Source organism: Lepidochelys olivacea (genome assembly GCF_965140295.1).
Source record: "Lepidochelys olivacea isolate rLepOli2 genome assembly, chromosome: 10".
Lineage (NCBI taxonomy): Eukaryota > Metazoa > Chordata > Testudines > Cheloniidae > Lepidochelys > Lepidochelys olivacea.
This window is the reverse complement of record NC_140420.1, coordinates 36751876-36771723: the sequence shown is the minus strand read 5'-3', so window position 1 is coordinate 36771723 and position 19848 is coordinate 36751876. Positions and strand designations below refer to the sequence as shown.

General features: G+C 45.7%; 1 protein-coding gene across 1 annotated transcript in view; it reads right to left on the bottom strand.

Moving 5' to 3' along the window:
* Positions 1–6030, bottom strand: part of LOC311527309 (ankyrin repeat and fibronectin type-III domain-containing protein 1-like) — a 433614-nt gene extending 427584 nt beyond the window's left edge. Inside the window, exons 1-2 of the mRNA XM_084641148.1 lie at positions 5893–6030; positions 3892–4149 (exon numbers count right to left, since the gene is read on the bottom strand). Coding sequence (XP_084497274.1) covers positions 3892–4049 — 158 coding nt within the window. The 5' untranslated portion in view covers positions 4050–4149; positions 5893–6030. The remainder of the gene's footprint in view (positions 1–3891; positions 4150–5892) is intronic.
* Between the last annotated feature and the right edge of the window lie 13818 nt (positions 6031–19848).

Here is a 19848-nt window from a genome sequence, read left to right as displayed (position 1 = left end):
GGCGCGACACTGGCCTGCAGAGGGCGCTCCGTAAGCTGGAAAAGAGCTAATTCCCAGATGACCAGCAGGAGGTGCCAGGCCAGTGCGTCCTTGCTTCACTACAAACACCTACTCACATCATGCGCTGCATTAGCAGGGGTGAAACTGGAAAAAAATAAAGGGAGTAGTCCTCTTCCAAGCATAGATGTGAGCCCTGCTGACCTATGCTCAGTCCCTCACTTTCACCAATGCGACAGATCTGCCTACGCCTTCAAAATTATGTTTTACATCTGTGGGCATAATATTAAAATGCAGGCACTTAAGACCAGACACCCCAACCATAAATATTTATTAACGTCTCTACAGCCTCTTGAAAATAAAAAGTGCCATGTATGTCTTAAATGGCTGCTCAAATTAGCAAATCCCTCTTAGTGGACTCCCAGTTTTAATATTTATCTGGTTCCTATTGGTCCCAGGTGGTTTGGAAACAGCACAACAGATCGTCTGGCTCCTTCAGAGCCTGGAAGAAAACAGTAAGTAGCTGGCAGGATTCTAATAAATTCTACTACAGAGGCATGTAAAGTGGGCATTTTTTAAACTTTGTGCTAATCTGAGCATCCAAACATCGGATCTGGACATCCTAGCTACATTTCTATTACATTTCTTTGCCAGTGTTATCCTACTATGAAATAAGCACAGAAAGATGCTTCTTTCTGTGCTTATTTCATAGTAGGATAACATAGTAGGGTAAGAAGCTAGAAAAACTACCATATAGAGGGATTATCCATTATTGTATGCAGTGTTGTTGCAGCCATGTTGGTCTCAGGACATTAGTAAGACAAGGTGGGTGAGGTAATTTCTCTTACTGGACCAACTCGCCAACAGAAGTTGGTCCAATAAAAGGTATTGCCTCACTCATCTTGTTTCTCTAATAGATAATATATAAGACAGACACCTGAATCTGACTCCCAGTGCACTGTTTTCTTTGTCTCATATCTTAGATCTCTGAATCTTTCTACACAGTCAGAGATGTGGCTCTTGGTGTTGTAACAGTAGCTAGTTATATTTTGGAGATGGCATTGTTATTTTTTTTCTTTCCAAAAGAAAGGAGGTTGGAAAAATCAGGCAAACTAACACCCAAGCAGTTTGAGTGGAAAGTGACACTTTGGAATTAAAGAGTTTCATGCTTAATCAGTCAACATTTTATTTTTGCTTTTATAATCAATTACATGTAATTATGGGAAGGGTGAGACATGTATCAACACCAGGTGCAGAAAGAGAAGCTGAAAATCCAGTCTTGCAGCATGTGGAGTTGATTACACCCTGTGCATAGGAAATGTAAGCTGCTACCCAAGCCCATTTCTCCACTCCCGCACAGGGGTAGTATGTCAATCTTTCTCACACACACACACACACACACAGCACAACTGTAAATGACAATGGAGACACAAGGCAGAAGAATCAGGTGCAAAAACAAGGAAAGCTGGATTCTCTTTGAGTCAGTTCCATTAGGTTCCATTTCCTTACTGATACAGGCCTGGTCTACTCTTATAAGTTTTGTCGGCATAGGTATGTCTGCTAAGTGTGTGTGTGGAAGGGAAATCACACCTCTAACAGACAGTGCTATGCCAGCAAAAGCCCAAGTTTAGACACAGTTATACCATCAAGAGAGCCCTTTTGTCAATACAGCTTATTTTGTTCAGGCAACCGGTATGCAGGTATCCTAGTCAACCCTTTCTAGCATACGCAATATCACAAAGCCAGAAAGGAATCTATTGTCTCTTGCTTGAGCATTCATGTGGGAGACACCCTCAGAAGACAAGATTCCCCAGTGCCCTAGTCCTCCCTGTGTCGAAGCTCCGGAAGTCCATATCACTTGTGGTTGTGTTCCCCTTACATGGGGGAATCAACAGGTTGGACAGCAGCAAGAACAGGAAGATCCAGGTGTCAGCGGGATAAAGACGTGTTCTCTCCATGGCAGAAGCTTGTTCTCCATGAAGCACACTGTTCATGTACCACTATGGTCTACAGCATATGCAAAATTCCCCAGCACTTGCAAATTCTTTCCTTCAAACCTGGGCTCCCCACAAACCAGGTCTGAATGGACACCGTAAAGAAAATGCAGGTAGAAAGCAGATTTAAACTGAATTTATCTTTGGGGATTGTAATCAGATTCGTTCCAGTCTCTTCTTAATTTCACAATATCCTGATCGCCTGCCTAGCATTTCTTGGTATGTCTACACAGCCTATGACAGCAAGCCTCCCGGCCTGGGTTAGCCAACTTGTGCTAGCACTCTAAAAATAGCTGTGTAAACAGCACTTTGAAGTTGTGGCGCTGGCTGGAGCTCAGGCTCTGAAGCCTAGGGAGGGATCTCACTGTCTCTCCTGCAATGGCAGAACAGAGAATTCTGGAAAAGGGGGGAAAGTGTATAAGAGGAAAAGACACAGTGACTCACAATGATAGGGTGAGTGAAAACCTTTAATCTCATCTATGTACCTGTGCAGGTACAGAAACAGCCTGCACGGCTTCTGAGCATCAGACTGGAAAGGAAATTTTAAAAGCTGTTATAATGCTAGTTAATTTTATAAACACGCCATTCGTCCAGCGCACTCACTATGACCAAACTGATACAAGAGGAATGGAGAGAGAGAAAGAACGCAGCCCTAAATGAGTGCCCCACCCTGCATGAATTGCTTCTCTTTAGGTCTGGAAGCACTCAAATGATATATTCTGTTATACAAATCTGCCATCCATCACAAGCGCTCTCTCTAAAAGGCAAACGCCACATACAGTTCAGAAGGTGAATTGTGGGGAGAGACACCGTTGAGCAGAATGTCGCTGGTGTCTACATTTCCACTCCCCCTCCTCAAAGCAACCCTTTCACTGACCCATGAGAGCAAACATCGCTAGCAAGTGGCATCAAAGACCTTGTTAGAACTCGCCTGCCAATTGCTCATATATGAATAGAAAAATAAGCTACACAAAGCATTTTCCCAACAATAAGAATCAAATTCACATGCCACCATACATGCTGGAACAAGGGGTGCTGGGCTTGGGGCAGCACCCCCTGGCTTGAGGTGGTTTCCATCATATACAGGGTTTGCAGTTTGTTTCAATGGCTCTCAACACCTCCACTATACAAATTGTTCCAGCACCCCTGCAAGCCACAAAACAAAAGAGAAATCTTACACATTTGGAATGCTTTGGCATCTTTAAGCATGATCTAAAGCACCCCCAAAGCTGGATTCTCTCCCCAAAGATAAGCATGCAAGTGTACAACAACTGTTATACCCTACACTGGCAATCCCTGAGGTTTATTAGAGAATATTCCATGAGGTTAACAGCATTGGGTTTATTTTTTTCCATTCTCACCAGCCACTGTATGTCTGGAAACAAGAGACTCCATTAAGGTAGCTTCCAAACACATACACTCTTTGAACTTAGACTGTTCAACAGCTCATCGTCCTTTGTGTAATATCCTGTTGTGACTCCCAGTGCTTGGAGTCCCAGAAAAAGGGCCATTTGGCACCTGTAGCTTTAATGTCATATAGTAGGGAGAACAGGTGAAGCAGTTTAATAGAAAATGAAAGAACAAGAAAAAAGACCATGTATGTGCGCATGCAGTTAAGGATCAGGAAGACTGAACGTCCAAGTTGTGCATACATCTACAATACACTTTCAGCAGGGAAGCAGACACCAGTGCTCTATACCTTTCAAAGGCATCCCGGATGATGTAATGGTCAATTGTGCTCAGATGTTCCATGAAACAACACAGAAAAATATACACCATTTACAAAGGTTTCTCCCTCACCCCCAAGCCCTGGTGACAAAACAGATGACAGCTTTCCCTGCCCACACAAACACAGGCAGATGCATTGGGAGGGAGTGGTGGACTTTTTTTCTCCTGGTACCTGCATTCGGTGAGACTACAGCAGTAGCTGCCGCTCCGACGGCCGCTCCGACGGTCCGAGCGGAACTCATTCCTCGACTTCCTCAGGCTGAAGTACTCCGTAAGCTTCCCGAATGAAGACATGGCACCAGCGGTGTCTGAGAGTGTGCACGCATACATCCGTGTGCCCTAGTCTGAACACACAGTCACACATGCTAGAGCCAGTGTGCGTTCACTACCCCGTGCATTTCACCTTTGAGGGAGGGACAAGAAGGGAGCACTAAGAGAGTCAGAGAAAAAGAGAGAGGACAAAACAGGAGCAGTTTAGAGAGGTCCATGATTCGCTGCATGCTGACATTTTTCCCATTTAAAAAGAAGAAATAAAATCCAGTATGCATTTATCCAAAAGGCAAATACTGGCAGAGGGAGAGCTGCTCAGTTTTACTGCAGCTGCCACTGAACTGAATTAAGGAGAAAGAAAAAATTAACCCCTCTGGAAAGAATCCCTCGGTAGTGACAGCATATATCTTATTGCTCTTGCTGTGAGCAGCAGCTCACCAGACACATGCTGCCACATCAGAAATAGAGGGATTTGGCCTCTAAGGATGCCCATGAGGTATGTAGGAAGCATCCAAGATCTCAGTTTCATTTTTCCTTGAACAAGAGAAGTGGGGAGACACCGTCCAACTTAGTGGCAGATGATAATACACACATTCCAAAGAACAAGTGTGTCTACAAGCATTTCCTAAAGGTCCATTACCGTCATGTCTGGGCACTGAAATAAACTCAATCAAGTACAGTACGTGGAAATGGGATCCCTGCTTATTTTTCTTATAGCTATTCAGAGTTTGTAAGCCTTTTCTTATGCAGAAACCGCCCCCTCCCAAACAATGTATTTGAAATAAGTTGATTTTCTGTCTTGTCACCAAACAGCTGAGCACAGGGAAGTGGGAAAACTTCTCAAACAAATGAGACGGATCCATTTAAAAGTCACCTACAATAATTGGCCTCTGCACTGCAATTCTCCAACCCTTACAGAATTTCAACAGCAGCAGCCAGTGACAAAGAACTTGGCAAACTAGCATGAAAATACCATCCAAAATCTTCCCCTAGTCAACTGCTTTTGTGTTAGCATCCTTAGTGCCTGATGCTAGCTTGGAGGCGGGGAGAGGACGACAGTGAGACCTGTGAGAGACTGTGAGACTCACTTCCACCCCAGTGAGCAATAACGCATTAAATCTGTGAAAATGTAGCCAGGAGAAAGAATATTTGTCAGAATACAAAAAAGCAAATAATGTGCTTAGGATCTTCAAGAAAACAACATTGACTCATGGCAAATCAGCCAACTGCCTTCACATCCTTTTGATCCCTCAGCTGTGGATGCCATATGAAAAAATAAAACATTAATTGCTGTTTTTCTGCCCACAGCTATCCACTGCAAACAGAACCCGCTTGCAATAAAGGATGGGCATCCAGCGCTGCAACCCTGCTATGCATTTTTCTACTTCCCAATTCATCCTTCTGTTCTCCTCTTTCTTTTCACAAGGCTCTCATTCGCTCCTCTATGTGGATCAAACATTGGAAACAGCAGTTTACCACCAAAGGAGATGCTAATAGCTGCTCCCCAAACACAGCACAGGCACTGGGGGTGAGACAATCTAAGACCTACCTGAGAACAGCTATACCATCCCTGTCACACTCCTACACAACAATCAGCTTACTTGCAATTCTTTAAAAGCAACGGTCCTCTCTGTGTTGGGGTTTGTCTGTATTTTAACATCTCTGTTTCCTGCACCTTGACTCTGGGGAGCGAGATTATTCTAGCAAAAATAAAATAAATAATAGAGCCTGCTTTCCCCTAAGCAAACCTGTGCACAAAGCAGAAATCACCAGCACAATTCCCCTGCCTGATCCACCATCCGCTGGGCTGGCTGAGATGCCTGAACATTATTACAGCAGGAATGGGGGAGGGGAATCAAGGGGGGAAGAGAGCAGGAGGTAAATAAATAAATAAATAATCAACCCAAATTAATCCGATGTGCAGAAAGCACCTGCTGGCTCCTTTCAGCCAAGCATCTTTGGGAGGGTCTCTTGTGGCAGCAGCGACAGCAGCTCCAGCTCCTCTGCCATCTCTGAATGAATCTCTGTCCCTTTCTCTCTGGCTCCCAGTGACATGCCTCACAGCAGGTAGAAAAACCTTCCCAATACCTTCTCGCTCCCATTAATATTGAATGAGCTCAGAGGGCAGGCTCAGGAATCTATTCACTTCTCAGGATTACAGCTGGGGAATCTATTCTCCCCCACGCACCCGCCAAAAACCAGCTCCACCTCTGCCTGGATGGTGCAGGAATTTTTTTTCAAGTCAATTCACTTGCTGAAAGATGGATTGAGACAGAGCGTTTATTATCTCTCTCTCACACACACACTCACACACACAAGGAGCACTCTGTCTGCCCCTCTTATCAACTGCCAGATTACCATCCTCAATGAAATGTAATTCTTCAAATAAATACGGTCCAGGGGAAACAGAATGAAACTGGGGGGGGGGGGGGGGGGGGAAGAGAAGCAGCTTAAAGGGGAACCAAAAAATAAAAGAGACAGACAGACATGGAAGGGGACAACTATTTTCTCTGCACTGAACATGAAAGCTGTAATATGCCTGCTCTTTCTAGGCAGACGAGGCTTGCGGGAAGCAGATAGACCTTTGGAGGATTATGAGAACTGTTACCTGGTACAGAAGAAACTATCTTCTATTGAACTATGTAAAGGGCAAAGGGGGAGGGGATGAGTTTAAAACCACACACACATTCCCAGGCAGGCTCAGGAGAGAAGAATATCAAGATGAGGTTAATTTGATGCTTTGAGACCCCTGTCATCCTCATCCTCCTCCACACTAGCTGATGGGAGGACAGATGTGCAACACAGGCCTCTCGGGGGAGCCTTCTTCAATTGTCTGCACTCCTCATCGGCATTGCTGCAAGGAGAAATGCTCCCCCAGCTCTCTCTCTGAGTGTCTGTGTGTGAGGCAGATGGGCACCCCACTACATAATACCCTGCCTAAAGGAGGGATGGGGTCAACTCGGGATGTTTCAATGATCTGGGTTGAAGTCACAGCAGGAAAAAATGCCTGTGCCAACCCACTGGTCACACAATCTACTACCCCACGGGGGTTTCAAACTAACCACACCCTCTCCCCAGACCAGCCTGGGTTGGGAGACATGGCCCTGGGAGCCCCAAAGTGTACAAAGGAGGGAAGGCGGGGAGAGAATTGCCTTGCACTGCTCTACAGCAAACCCATCCAGTTGATGCTCTAGCTGTCCCTAACCTCTGTTTGCCAGAAGCCAGGAGTGGACGACGGGACGGATCACTCAGCGATTGCCTGTTCTGTTAACTCCCTCTGAAGTACCTGGCACTGGCCACTGTCAGCAGACAGGGTACTGGGATGGATGGACCATTGGTCTGACCCAGTATGCCCACTCTTAGGCTCAGACTGACCCAAGCCCCAGCGTTCCCCTCAACAAGTGATGGTGCAGCACAGTGAGGGGCGGACACAGCCCCCAGACAGGGCTGTCAACTCGCATAATCCTCCCTGGCGTCAGGGATTTCAACTCTGGCTGGATCATCTGGCCAATGTGAAAGACACCCCCCACCCAAATTTCAACCCTGCTAGGGGAAAATCCCCAGTGATTGGCTGCCTCCCTCACTGCCTCACCTCCTGGGGACAAGCAGCCAATCAGAGCTGCTTCAGGAGGACAGGCAAAGCTCTCCTCTCCCACCCATCCACCAGAAGCCAACACCAATCTCACAGAAGAGCCCAGCAGTTCAGGACAGCTCCACTCTGCCCCACTCCACAGTTCAGAACAGCTCCACTTCTTGGGAGCAATGGGATGGCTCCTCTGCTCTCCTCCTGTCCCCTTCCCTGCAGCACCCACCTGGGAAAGGGTTGAGGGGGTGACAAGCCCCTGGAGCTGCCCCTCCAAGCCTGAAAGCAGGAGAAGAGCCTGCTGCAGACCCTCCCCCCCGCCCCCAGGAGCTGCAGGAGGAGCAGAGGAGAGGCTGGGAGGGCAGAACTGATGTAGGAGTTGAGGGGGAGCACCTGCACCTTACCTTACTTTATGCATTTGAGAGAGTTGGGGTCACTAACTGCCGCACATGGTGGAGAGGGGGAGATCAAAAATCCAGACAGGCCAAAAATGTATAATCAAAAAATAAAATCTTGTGATTTTGGGCGTCTGACTCATTTTTGAGCTGTTGCAGCTGGCAATACTGCACAAGGTAAATCCAATGCTGCTAACTGCCGGATTTTATCATGAATCGCACACTACTTGGGAGCTTTTTTCTTAAAGCCGCAGCTCCTGCAATCAAGAATCTCAGCTTTCATTTATACAGAAAATACGTTTCTAGCCCTTGTGGTTGCAGCACAATGCTTGAAAATAGGTTTCAGACTAGCAGCCGTGTTAGTCTGTATTCGCGAAAAGAAAAGGAGGACTTGTGGCACCTTAGAGACTAACCAATTTATTTTATAGTACCTCAACCCTGTTGCTTGGCTCTGTCTCATGGCAGGCACAGGATGCATGAGTGTCCACAGCATGCTCCTTCAGGGACTGGAAACCATAGGCTCTGCCACAGCCAGAGCAAGGCTGCTCCTGCCACTCTCACTCAACAGCACTCTTCCCTGGAAGCTGTGCGCGTGCACACAGATCCTAAACCCCATACACACGGCGAAACGCCGCACGCACAAAAATTTGCACAGAAGACATTTTTTTGCCCACACGGTCTGTCAAAAATTAGAGGGAACATTGCTGAACAGGACTCAACAGCAAAGAGATGCTGGGACTGCTCTCAGTGGAGTCCCAGCTCATGGGGTGCTGGTTACCACTCTACCAGGGGAGTCAAAATAGAGCAAGGGAGGTGATGAGCAGAGAGGCTGAGCACATGCAGCTCCCATGAACAGGAACTGACATAGTGGATCAGACCCATGGTCCATCTAGCCCATCTCTAGCAGTGGCCAGTGCCAGATATTTCAGAGGAAAGTGAAAAGAAGGCTATAGTAGGTAGCTATGGGATGACCAAGACACAGAGGAAATTTCCTCCTGATTTACGTTATTTAGAGGTCAGCTTCTAGGCACAAGCATGAAGGTTCATATCCCTTCCAGAACCCCTTCACTTTTTAAATGTTCACTGCTGGATTTCTGGCTGTTTTTGTATCCAGACAAAGATCTAATCCTGCAAATTTCTTGGTGTCAATACACTAAAGGTTCCAACATCAGAGAGAAAATTAAAGGAAACCAATGTTTCTTATTTTAAAATCTCATGATTATTGGGGGCCTGACTCATGATTCATACACTTTTAGAGCTCAGGACACTGAGCAATACATCCATATGTCTGCTACCTCCCAGGGCTGCATGGAGTAACTTCATCCCTCATTTTCTTCCAGAGGTACTAGTATAAGGAGCCAGAGTGACACACACACTCGGAACATAACCTCTACTACTTGCCAGCTAACCTGGGCCCCCTCATTAAGAAAATCTTGGTTGCACCCCTGGGAAAGTTGTAGGTGCCAGGGAGTAGAAGAGAATGGTAGAATATACAGTATGGAGACCAGAGTCATAGAACAAGCATGTGAGGCTAGGGCAAAGGAAGAGGGGATGGAGGAACAGGAGAGAAGCGAAATACAACAGAGCTGGAAGACAGGAAAGAAAACACAATGAGAAAGCGGAAGAGATGACCACAGAAGGAAAGATACAGAAAATCCATGGCCTTTGGATATGTCTACACTGCAATTGAAGGTGTGATCCTCAAAAATAAATATCTTTTTTAAAAATTAATTATCAACTTTTTTGATCCTTAAAGAAAGCTCAAGTCCGAGTTTTGAGACATGTCATTTTCCCCTTTTCTAGGATCAGCCAGGAAAGGTGCTCCCTGTTTGTCCTGCCAATTTGAAAGTTGGAGTTTGCATCACCCGTTGACAAATGTGGATTAATAGTTTCAGTGCTACAAAAGGAAACAGAACACAGCGAGTGAACAAATGGCTAGGAAACATATATAGTTCTAAAAGGAGCTGCTCTTACTTCCATTTCTAATTACTTTACATATATGTAGTGATTATATTGGTAAGAAGACTTTTCTTTTTCATTCATTCAAAAATGTTTGCAGCTATTCTTGGCTCTAGGCACATTCTACAAATTAAAATCCACAAAATGCTTGACAAACTGCCCATACTGTATGCAAAAAACAGTGGCTTGATGTAACAATCACCCCAAAACAGGCCAGGTTACATCCCTCAACCAGCCCACTCCCCAAATGCCCAAAAGAAAACCTAAGCTTTACAACATGCCCACAAGATTATCAAATTCAAGCTCTATGCTACCCAGAGGGGAATGAATTGACTTCCAAAGCAGAGCACCCCAACCTGAAAAGACCCTGCTAGCAATCCCCTCTTATTCAAACCAGGGGGCTGACAGATCAAGCACCTCTATTAATCTCACGTGAAGCAGCATCTCAGAGAAAGAGGTGGTCTCTTAGGTAAGCAGGTCCATGACAACTTAGGGCTTTCGAGGTTACAATAAACTCCACCAGCAATGTATTTACATCCAGTGCAGACTACAGTGTACCAGTGTAATGTGATCTCTGCATATGCACCACTTAATAAGCAAGCAGCATTTTCAGATTGTCTCAAGCTATAGCTTAATACAGAGCCCATTAGCGATCTCTTCTCGAGGCGGCAAAGGCATGGAATGAATTATTATTTCCAGTAGCATCCAGAGGCCATTATCAGCACCCAGTTGTGCAAGACAGTTCCTGCTCTGAGCAGTTTACAATCTGAGAAATGGATAATGGTAGCAAGGGTCTCATCCCTGCGGAAAGGTCTCTCCACATTAGACGGAACGGGGCACTCCTGGCCATGACTGCCACCACAGCATCCAGAAGCAGTCCAGGATGTAATAAAACTCCTAAAAGGTACAAACCTGTTCAAATCTCTTTAGAGCAGAGACTTTGTGTGTTCCGTGTATGTACAGCACCTAGCACAACTGGGTCCTGGTCCAAGACTAGCGCTCCTTAGCAACACAGTAATACAAGTAACCATTAATAATAAATGGTACCTCCACTCCCTCACTGTGCTGGACATCACCTTTGCCAATGCTTCCAGCTGATTCCCCTCATCACCTCCTCCATTTTGTCTAGAGCACATCTCTGTCAGTCAGTGCTCCTCAGGCTGACACTGGTCATCTAGAGTCACCCAGGATTTGCACTGAGAGGTGCAGTAAAACATATGCTGCAGACAGACAACACAGCCTTCTTAGTAGCCCTGCTAGTGGCATTGTATCTAGGTTGAATGGGAGGGATGAAAAGCTGGACCCCTGCCCTATCTCACATAAGCATGTATTTATATGTACACACATTCCCTTCCCCTCCTTGCAACACCTACTTGCCTAGTATCTTAATTTTGTTGTTGTTGTTAAAAAGGGGAATAATTCAGCATTATGTGATGCAACTTCAGTACCAACAGATCGCTCACTATAATATACTCCTGAGGGCATTCTGCACCAAAAAATTAAAAATTCTGGACCAAAAATTTAAAAATTCTGCAAACAATAATTTAAAATTCTGCAAAATTCTGCAAATTGTATTTGTCAAATAAATGTGGAGGCTCCATCATGGCACTGGGGAGCACAGGCCACTGGCTGCCCAGAGGTGGAAGATCATTCTGCAGCTCCCCACCAGGACATGGACTCAGCGCTGAGGCTACACCCAACCCTGACACAGTGAAAGAACCGGGCTTGCCCAGAAACACCCCACGACCCTGTCCCTCTGTGCCAGGTGCACCAGGTGTGGCCAAGAGTGGAGGGCTTTAGTATGGGGGGATTCAGGTGTGGGTTGAGAGGGTTCTGTGTGGGGGCAATCTTGATATAGGCAGCTCAGTGGGGGATCCAGGTGCAGGGGGGAATCTGGACATACAGGGGCTTGTTGGGGGTTCTGAGTGCAATGGTAATGGGACTCTGCATGGGGGTCTAGGTGAAGGTGGTTGGGGTTCAGTGGGGGTGTCTGGGTGTGGGGTGGATAGAGCTCGGCAGGGGGGTCTGGGTGTGGAGGGTTCAGTGGGAGGGCCCAGATGTTAGGGGCTCAGTGGGGTGGGGATCCAGGTGCAGCTGGTTGGGGCTTGGTGGTGAGGGGATCTGGGTGCAGGTGTCTCGTCAGGGTGGCGGGGGGGGTTCTGGGTGTGCGGGAGGTTGAGGCTTGGTGGGAGGGTCTGGAGGCATGGGGGTTAGGTGGATGAGGGAGCAGCTTCCCATACTGTGATCCCTCCCCCTGCAGCGATGGGTGCAGAAGGGGGGCTGGATTTTGAAGAGCTTCCTACAATCTGGGGAGAAATCTGGGGGTGGGTCTAACCTGGCCCCGGATGCCATGCGGTGAAAGAGGAAGTTCCGTCCTCCACAGCCCAGCCAGGACTAGCAGCTGAGCCCGGCACAGGGTAGGAACCACCAGCTGGGTCTTCCCCAAACCTGCCCCCTGTCCCACAGTGATTTACCTCTCTGCTCGCTGCCCTGGGCACCCAAAACACCTTGCTGGGGAAAGTCACATGACTGTTCTCGTTGCTTCCCCTTCAGAAAGTCCTTTTTCTGCGGAGAAGAAAAGAAATTGTGGGGGACATGAATTCTGTGCATCTGTAGGGGCACAGAATTCCCCCAGGAGTAACTGTAGTGCCTGAGAGGAAGGCAGCACAGCACTCCTCTCTAAGTCAGTGCTGAGGCAATGACCTAACATGGTGGTAGGGGGTGCTGTGCTCTTGCAAGTACTTAATTGACCACAGGTACTCATGACTTTTTATTTTTATATTTTGATCCCCACTTCATTTCTTATATGAGTCGGGGTCTTATCCAAATTCTAATTTCCCTGTGTTCCCCTAACAGTTTAAACTGATTCTCGTGCATTTCCTGTTTAAAACTTGAATATTATTGCTGTGTGCTGTGAAACAGTTGCTGTGTTTCACTCCAGAGTGGGCTTTCTGTGTTAAGTGCAGAGATTTAAGTGGGGGAGGAGAATTAAAATATTGTGTCTATATAGCCATCAAGTAGAGCACTCTGGAATCTTTAGGCATGAAGGCACTATATACACATGTAGAATTACTATACACAAGGGCTTTATGAATCCAATGGGAACTGATTAAACTGGCCTTCCAGGTTGATACTTCTTGTGCTCTCTGCTATCACATGGGACAACTTAGGTGTGACTTCTCACAATCTCTATGTAGTGTGACGGGGCAAGGCCATATGGCTATAGAAAAGTGGTGGGAGACAGATATATTAGCTCCAGGCTAAACAAATCCCTGGTACCAGGATAAGTGAAATGGCAGCTGCTCCAGGTCAATTAAGACACCTGGGGCCAATTAAGAACTTTCCAGAAGGCAGGGAGAAGGCTAGGTTGATTGGGACACCTGAAGCCAATCAGGGGCTGGCTGAAACTAGTTAAAAGCCTCCCAGTTAGTCAGGTGGGTGTGCATGTCCAGAGCTGTGGGAGGAAGTTGCGCTGTTGGAGAGGCTGAGTAGTACACATCGTATCAGGCACAAGGAAGGAGGCCCTGAGGTAAGGGTGAAGTGGAGCTTGAGGAAGTGAGGGCTGTGTGGGCGAAGTAGCCCAGGGAATTGTACATGTAATGTTTCTAAAAGGTCAGCTACCATACCTGATACTATTAGGGTCCCTGGGCTGGAGCCCGGAGTAGAGGGTGGGCCCGGGCTCCCCCCTCCCCCCACCTTTGCCCCCGATTAATCACTGAGACTGGGAGACAACAGAGACTGTGCAAGGAAGGATAACTTCTCCTCACCTCCCTCGCTGGCTTATGATGAAAATGGCTCAGTAGACTGTGACCCTTGTCTCTAGAGAGAGAAGGGTTACGTGCAGGGTCACAGTGAGCCTCTGAGGCTAGTGAAATCTGCCAGGAAAAGCGGGACCCATGGAGGCAAGGACAGAGCTTTGTCACAGTAGGCAGAATCAGGGAGCATTGTGGAAGCAGCATGTTCAGCCCCTGGGAAAGGCACAAAAACACCTTCCAAAGAATGAGGCTACACTGTGGGGGGTCAGAGAAAGGAGTCCAACACCGTACTCTCTGCCTGGGGCAGAAGATGGTGAATGCCGCATATTTGAAACAAGAATGGGGCACAGAATCAATGATTTAACATTGTTTTAATTGGACTTTTAAAAATATTTAATCACATTCATATAAAATTTAGGCTTGTTTAAAATGTAAACTTGGATGTACAGCCACCTGCCTCCAGGATGGAGCTCACTAAAAATCACAGCAGGCTTTTTGATAAATAAGCCCATTGCTGAGCAGAGCAGGGCTGGCTCATCCTACCAGTGGCATTGCTAGTATTTTTAACGCAGGTTTCTGGAGTGCTAACACAACAGCATGGTGTGCTGCTGGCATCTCTTTCCATCCTAAACGTAAACAGAAGCACGCAGGCATACATGCAGCCTCTCCAATCCTTATCACCTCTACGAAGTGCAGGCAGCATTTGACAAAATGCTTTGTGACAGCTTGGGTGGCCAGAGCTGACAGCAGTGGTACAAAGTGCTCCCTTTTTTAATGTTAAGTCGGGTTGGAGGAGACTCCTTCCCGGAGCTCCAAGCACTGCAGTCCGAGTCATCTCTGAAACACACTGCAGCGAGCTACGGGGATGAGGCACTGCATTGAGGTTTCTGCCTTTACCACATCCCAGCAGACGAAACCCCGTTGTTGTATCAAGCGACTGCCTCCTCTTTACAGTTCTTATGCACATGAAGCTCAATGAGGAAATCAAGAAGCCATTTGTACATTTCCTTCCTTCAGGCTCTGTATGCAGAATCCCTAACCAGTTATCACAGCCCTAACCTAATGCTCCTACAACAGGTGAACCAGGTCTGCAGGGCACAGTTCAGCATTTGCTTAAAGAAGCAAGTTCAACAGGGAAAAGCTTAAGTAAAAGTAGAACAGAAGACTGTGAAACACAGAACATACAAGCCATTCAACATTCCTTTGATAAATCCAGGTTACAAGGCTTCTGGCAGTTTGGAGAAGAGTGCAGGGATATTGAATTATTTCAAATGTAAAAAAAAATTTCCTGCATCATTAGGTGTTATAGCTAACAGTCAAATAGATTTATTCATTACAACCTAGAACACCTCAATTCTCATTCTCTTTGGAAAAACACACACATATTGCCTGGTACAAAAAGAAAGAAGTGATGACTTCAGCCTACCTCCAACTCTGGAGTGGCTGCTGCTGTCTTTTAGAGGCATATGAAAGTACAAGCATATTTAGCACAAACATACAGGCTGTTGTGTCAATTTGTGATCGCACATCAGCGTAAAGTTGAAGCAATGCACTGAACTCAATGGAGTTACTCTGAATTTACAAGTATCAGGGGGTAGCCGTGTTAGTCTGTATCCACAAAAACAACAAGGTGCCACCGGACTCCTTGTTGTTTTTCTGAATTTACACACCAGCATAACAGCAAAATGCGTTCATGTACTAACTTAAAGCGTAACTTCAGGCAACTCAGTTTAGCTGACAATTACTCAAAAAGACGTCTCTTCTGTGAGAACCACATCAACACAAACCCACTGCCGAATCAGCGATATATATACAGTTCCGTGAGTACAACACTGGGGAAAATGCTTACCTGCTAGCCCTTAGTGATAAGATGCCTTATTTGGCACAGCTCAGTGGAAGATCAGCACTGAAATAGCCAGGGCACGTGTGGATTGGCAGAGCTAGGATGGAAGCTTGCCAAAAGCATGCCTGCACTTTGCACTCCTGTAACCAATACTGTCCAAACTTTCACTCATTAACACTGAAAATCACTCCAAACGAAGAAAATGAAAGCAGAAGTTAAAAAGCACGTGTGGGTTTTTTTGATGATGGAAAGCACTATGCAAGTGCTAAATATTAAGAGTTATAATAAAAAGTATAGAGTACTGGATGTACTATAATTTCAGTATCACCAGGCATTTCCACTTTAATTATCAGTTATATTGTACTATGTATGAATTTCAGAGCTGGTACATGGTATTACAACAGCCACATTAATTTACTAATTTGCCTAGTGTATCATTGACAAGTTGCTGGAACAGAATCCATGTAGTAAAATTAGTACTCTATAATTCCATCAGCAAACGGCAGCAAATCCTGCTGTAGCATGGTCCAAGTTATAGTTACAATAGCTCATTCTAACAGAAAGAGCACTGAACTGTGCAGGGAAGGCTTCAGAGCTACACAATTACCGAGTAATTTGAGCCACTTTCCTACAAATGAAACACAAGCCGGACATCCTGAAGGTGAGTAAAATGTCTATCACAGCAACACCTTTAAAACACTGAACTCTCCTTCCTGAATGCTATCCTCCACATTTGTTTTCTGTGGAGGTGTCAGCACCATACCACCAACCACACGCCTCCCCTGCACTTCCCAAAATACCTGCATCAGAGGGCTCAGCTCCTGACCCACTGCTGCTCGATGGTAAGAAGAATCCAGTATGGCATGCATCCTTTGATACAAATGAATATTTATGGCTGAGATCAGCTCAAAATTCATTTCCATGAAGAAGCATTCAGTGAGGGTGCAAAGGCATCATTTGACATAAAACAGAGAGAAAGGGAGAACAAGAGGGGAGTCAGCATTCACTGTGCTGAACAGCAACTATGAGTAAGTGGATCCAATCAGCATGGATGCCCACAGCAATCCATCAGCGTTTAGTCCTTGCCAGTGTGGCAAAAGGAGACTCTACTTTCCTTCTCAACCCCAGAGATCACTGGGAATGAGCTGCTGCTGTCCCTTGACAGAAAGCTCTCACCATAAAGTTATTTCTTCTCCACTTGAAAGGGCTCTTCTGGTCCGCAACTTTGTACAGTTGTTATCAAGTTACTCTGAGGATGAGCACCATCCAAAGCAGGTCCCTTCTTCCTTCCCCTCGAACAATGCATACACAGCTAGTTCAGCCTTGCAAGCGAGAGAGAAGGTCAGCACAAAAACCAAATAAGTTAGTAGCAGCCAAAGTGGTTAAATGTGGGGGAGGGCAGGAGAAATGAGAAAGGCTTTGGTAACTAGAGAAGGAGAAGGAAAGTTGGTCCCTTTAAAAATAGAGGGGAAGATTAAATTAATAGCTCTCCAATCTTTGAGACACTAAGCTCCTTTACAAGAAAAGAAGTTTGCACAATTAGGAAGTAATGAAGACTTTGTAAAGCAGCACTGACCAGTTGAAGGGAAGGGAAACTGAGCACATGAGCTAAATCCTGCTCATTACTTTACATGAGCAAGGCAACCAAGACTTGTCCCAAACTACACAAATCCAGTTATACACCAGCACCGTTAGTCAAAGAAAATAGTTCACTGCTTACTGAACCATGAACAATGTTTTCTGAGAAATTATGCAAATGGAGGATGTTCTGCACTGAAGGAGGAGCCAATGTAGTAAAAAGAAGTTAACGAAGGAAAGGAAAGTGATCCTGGCAATTACTATTCTACTATTCTATTACTACAGACTATCTACAGTCCCCAGAAAAATAACAGAGTCAGCATTGAGAAAGAAATCTACGCATCTAGAGAGTAACAGAACCATAAGCAATAAACTGGATGGATTAATAAAGAATTACTTGTTCCCATCTTAATTTTTGATAGGCTTCCCTACTATTCTCAGGTCTCCAATCAGTTCCTCCCTGTCAATCAAAGGTACATCCAAGATGGCTCTTCTGGTTAGGTTCTCTTCCTTCTGGATCAGGAAGTTGATTTCTGTATAATTTAGGAACCACATGCTACAGGTATCTGAGTAGCTGATGTTGCCTAGAAGTATTGTTTCCTGTGCTTTCGAGTACCGCCAAGAAATTTTTCAGAATCACCTCACCCATCCCTGTCCCCCACTCCTGTCCTGATGGTCTGCAGCAGATGGCTTCTATCATTTCCCCATCAGTTTCCATTCCTTGTACGTAATTCATAGGATTTCACCACCACAATTCTTTATTGCCACTTGCACCTTCTTGAGGTTCGGCTCAGACCCAAAGGGTTAGGCTGACATTTGTACCCTTGTTTCGAGTTGGAAGGGGATATGCTGGTGAAGTGAGATGCTGACCCTCCAGCCAGCATACATTAAGACTATAGCATTTAGAGACTACAGTGACTGGAACCTTAGAAATTCTATCCATTATATTACCATAATTTCCTCGACAATTCACCATTCTTCTTTTAAAAGTTCCCTAAAGGGATCCCCTGAAGGAAGGGTGGAGTAGGTTGCTCTGTCCCCCTCCCTGACAGGTGTAGGGATTTACAGCCTTCTGTTTGGGGAGGAAGAAGGACCTCTTAGGAACCTAAGGGAAGCGTATGGTGAAGGCTGTGGCAGCATCTAGTATCCAGCCCAAAGTGGTGAAGAACATCCTGACTCTCCTGGCTTTGATATTTTTATTCTCTTATCATTATTGATCTCTCATTCTCTGAAGCTGGCTGGTCATCATTTGCCTGCCTTTTTATTTCTTGCCAAGTTCCTCCCTCACCTAAACATCAGCCTTTCTCCAGACGTAGCGGGGAAAGGGAAAAGGGTGCAGAATTTGTAAGTTTCAGCATGGGAATAAAAACAGTAAAGCAGAGAGCCTGTGTGCTAGTTTGAACAGTTATGAAAAACCCCAAACACCTTGAAATACTTCTGTTTAAAGGGCTCATGCTCTAGTTCAGAGAGAAGTTACCAGATTGATGCAAAAGTTTAGGGTGAGGTTCTTTGGACTGTGTTATGAAGGAGGTCCTCTGTCCAGTGGCATATCGTGCCCTTCCAGGGTGTCAAGTTCAGCAAAACTCAAACCTCTGAAAAACAGGAACTAAAAAGAGTTAAGGCACCAGCCAATACCATCTTCACTCTGCCCCCTGGAGCTGGCAAGCACCACTGGGAGTTATCTGCATGCACTCCAGCTGCACACACTGTGTTAGGTGTAGCTATACAGAATGGTGGGAGGATTAGCTGGAGCAGTTTGGCAGAGCTGTGATTGTGATATGAGCAGATCTGGGAGGCCTTGATCTTCATCAGAAATGGTTCTGCAGAACAGCACCACCCAGGTTTCTTATTAGTGCTTATTAGTGCTTATTAGGCACAGTTCTGTGTGCCTGAAACACACCATGGTGGGAGGGGGTAGTTTAAGTGCTGTTTGTTTACTCGTCTCTCAAGACTGGCTCACTTTCCAGTTTTATCTTCTTACCCCATTTTCTCAGCTTTCAGCCCTTTTATCCCTGTAGCAGGGGAGAGGCAGAGCTTTGAACCATCTATTTGCCTTTGATTGATCAGGCTTGAGTCAAGGCCTGGGCAATAGGGATATTCCACCAGCCAAACTAATTACCAGAGAGAATGTACATCAATGCCAGCTGAACTACACAGAGCAGACAGTTTCTAACTCTACAAATTGACACTGTGGAATATTAAAAAGCTACAGCATGAACTAGTCAATAAACACCATTAACTGCCGGTCACAGGAGATCGTTCACAAATTGACTGATGTATTAATACATTTCTAAGAACCATACAAATCAGATAATAGGTCTCCTCTCTCCATCCCCTGACCACTGCATGGCTATTTGCTACAGTACATTAAATAAAAACAAAAGGAGGACTTGTGGCACCTTAAAGACTAACCAATTTATTTGAGCATAAGCTTTCGTGAGCTACAGCTCACCGATGAAGTGAGCTGTAGCTCACGAAAGCTCATGCTCAAATAAATTGGTTCGTCTCTCAGGTGCCACAAGTCCTCCTGTTCTTTTTGCGGATACAGACTGACACGGCTGCTACTTGGAGACAGAACATTAAGTGTTTGTCGCATCCAATATCAAATGACTCAAGTGCCAGTGCTTCCAACAGTCCTTCAGGGAAATTATCCCATGGAGTTTCCCAGTATTTCTCTTCAATTTACCTCTGCTTAATTTCCTCCCACTGATTCGCATAAGATCACATTACACCCCAAACAATTCCT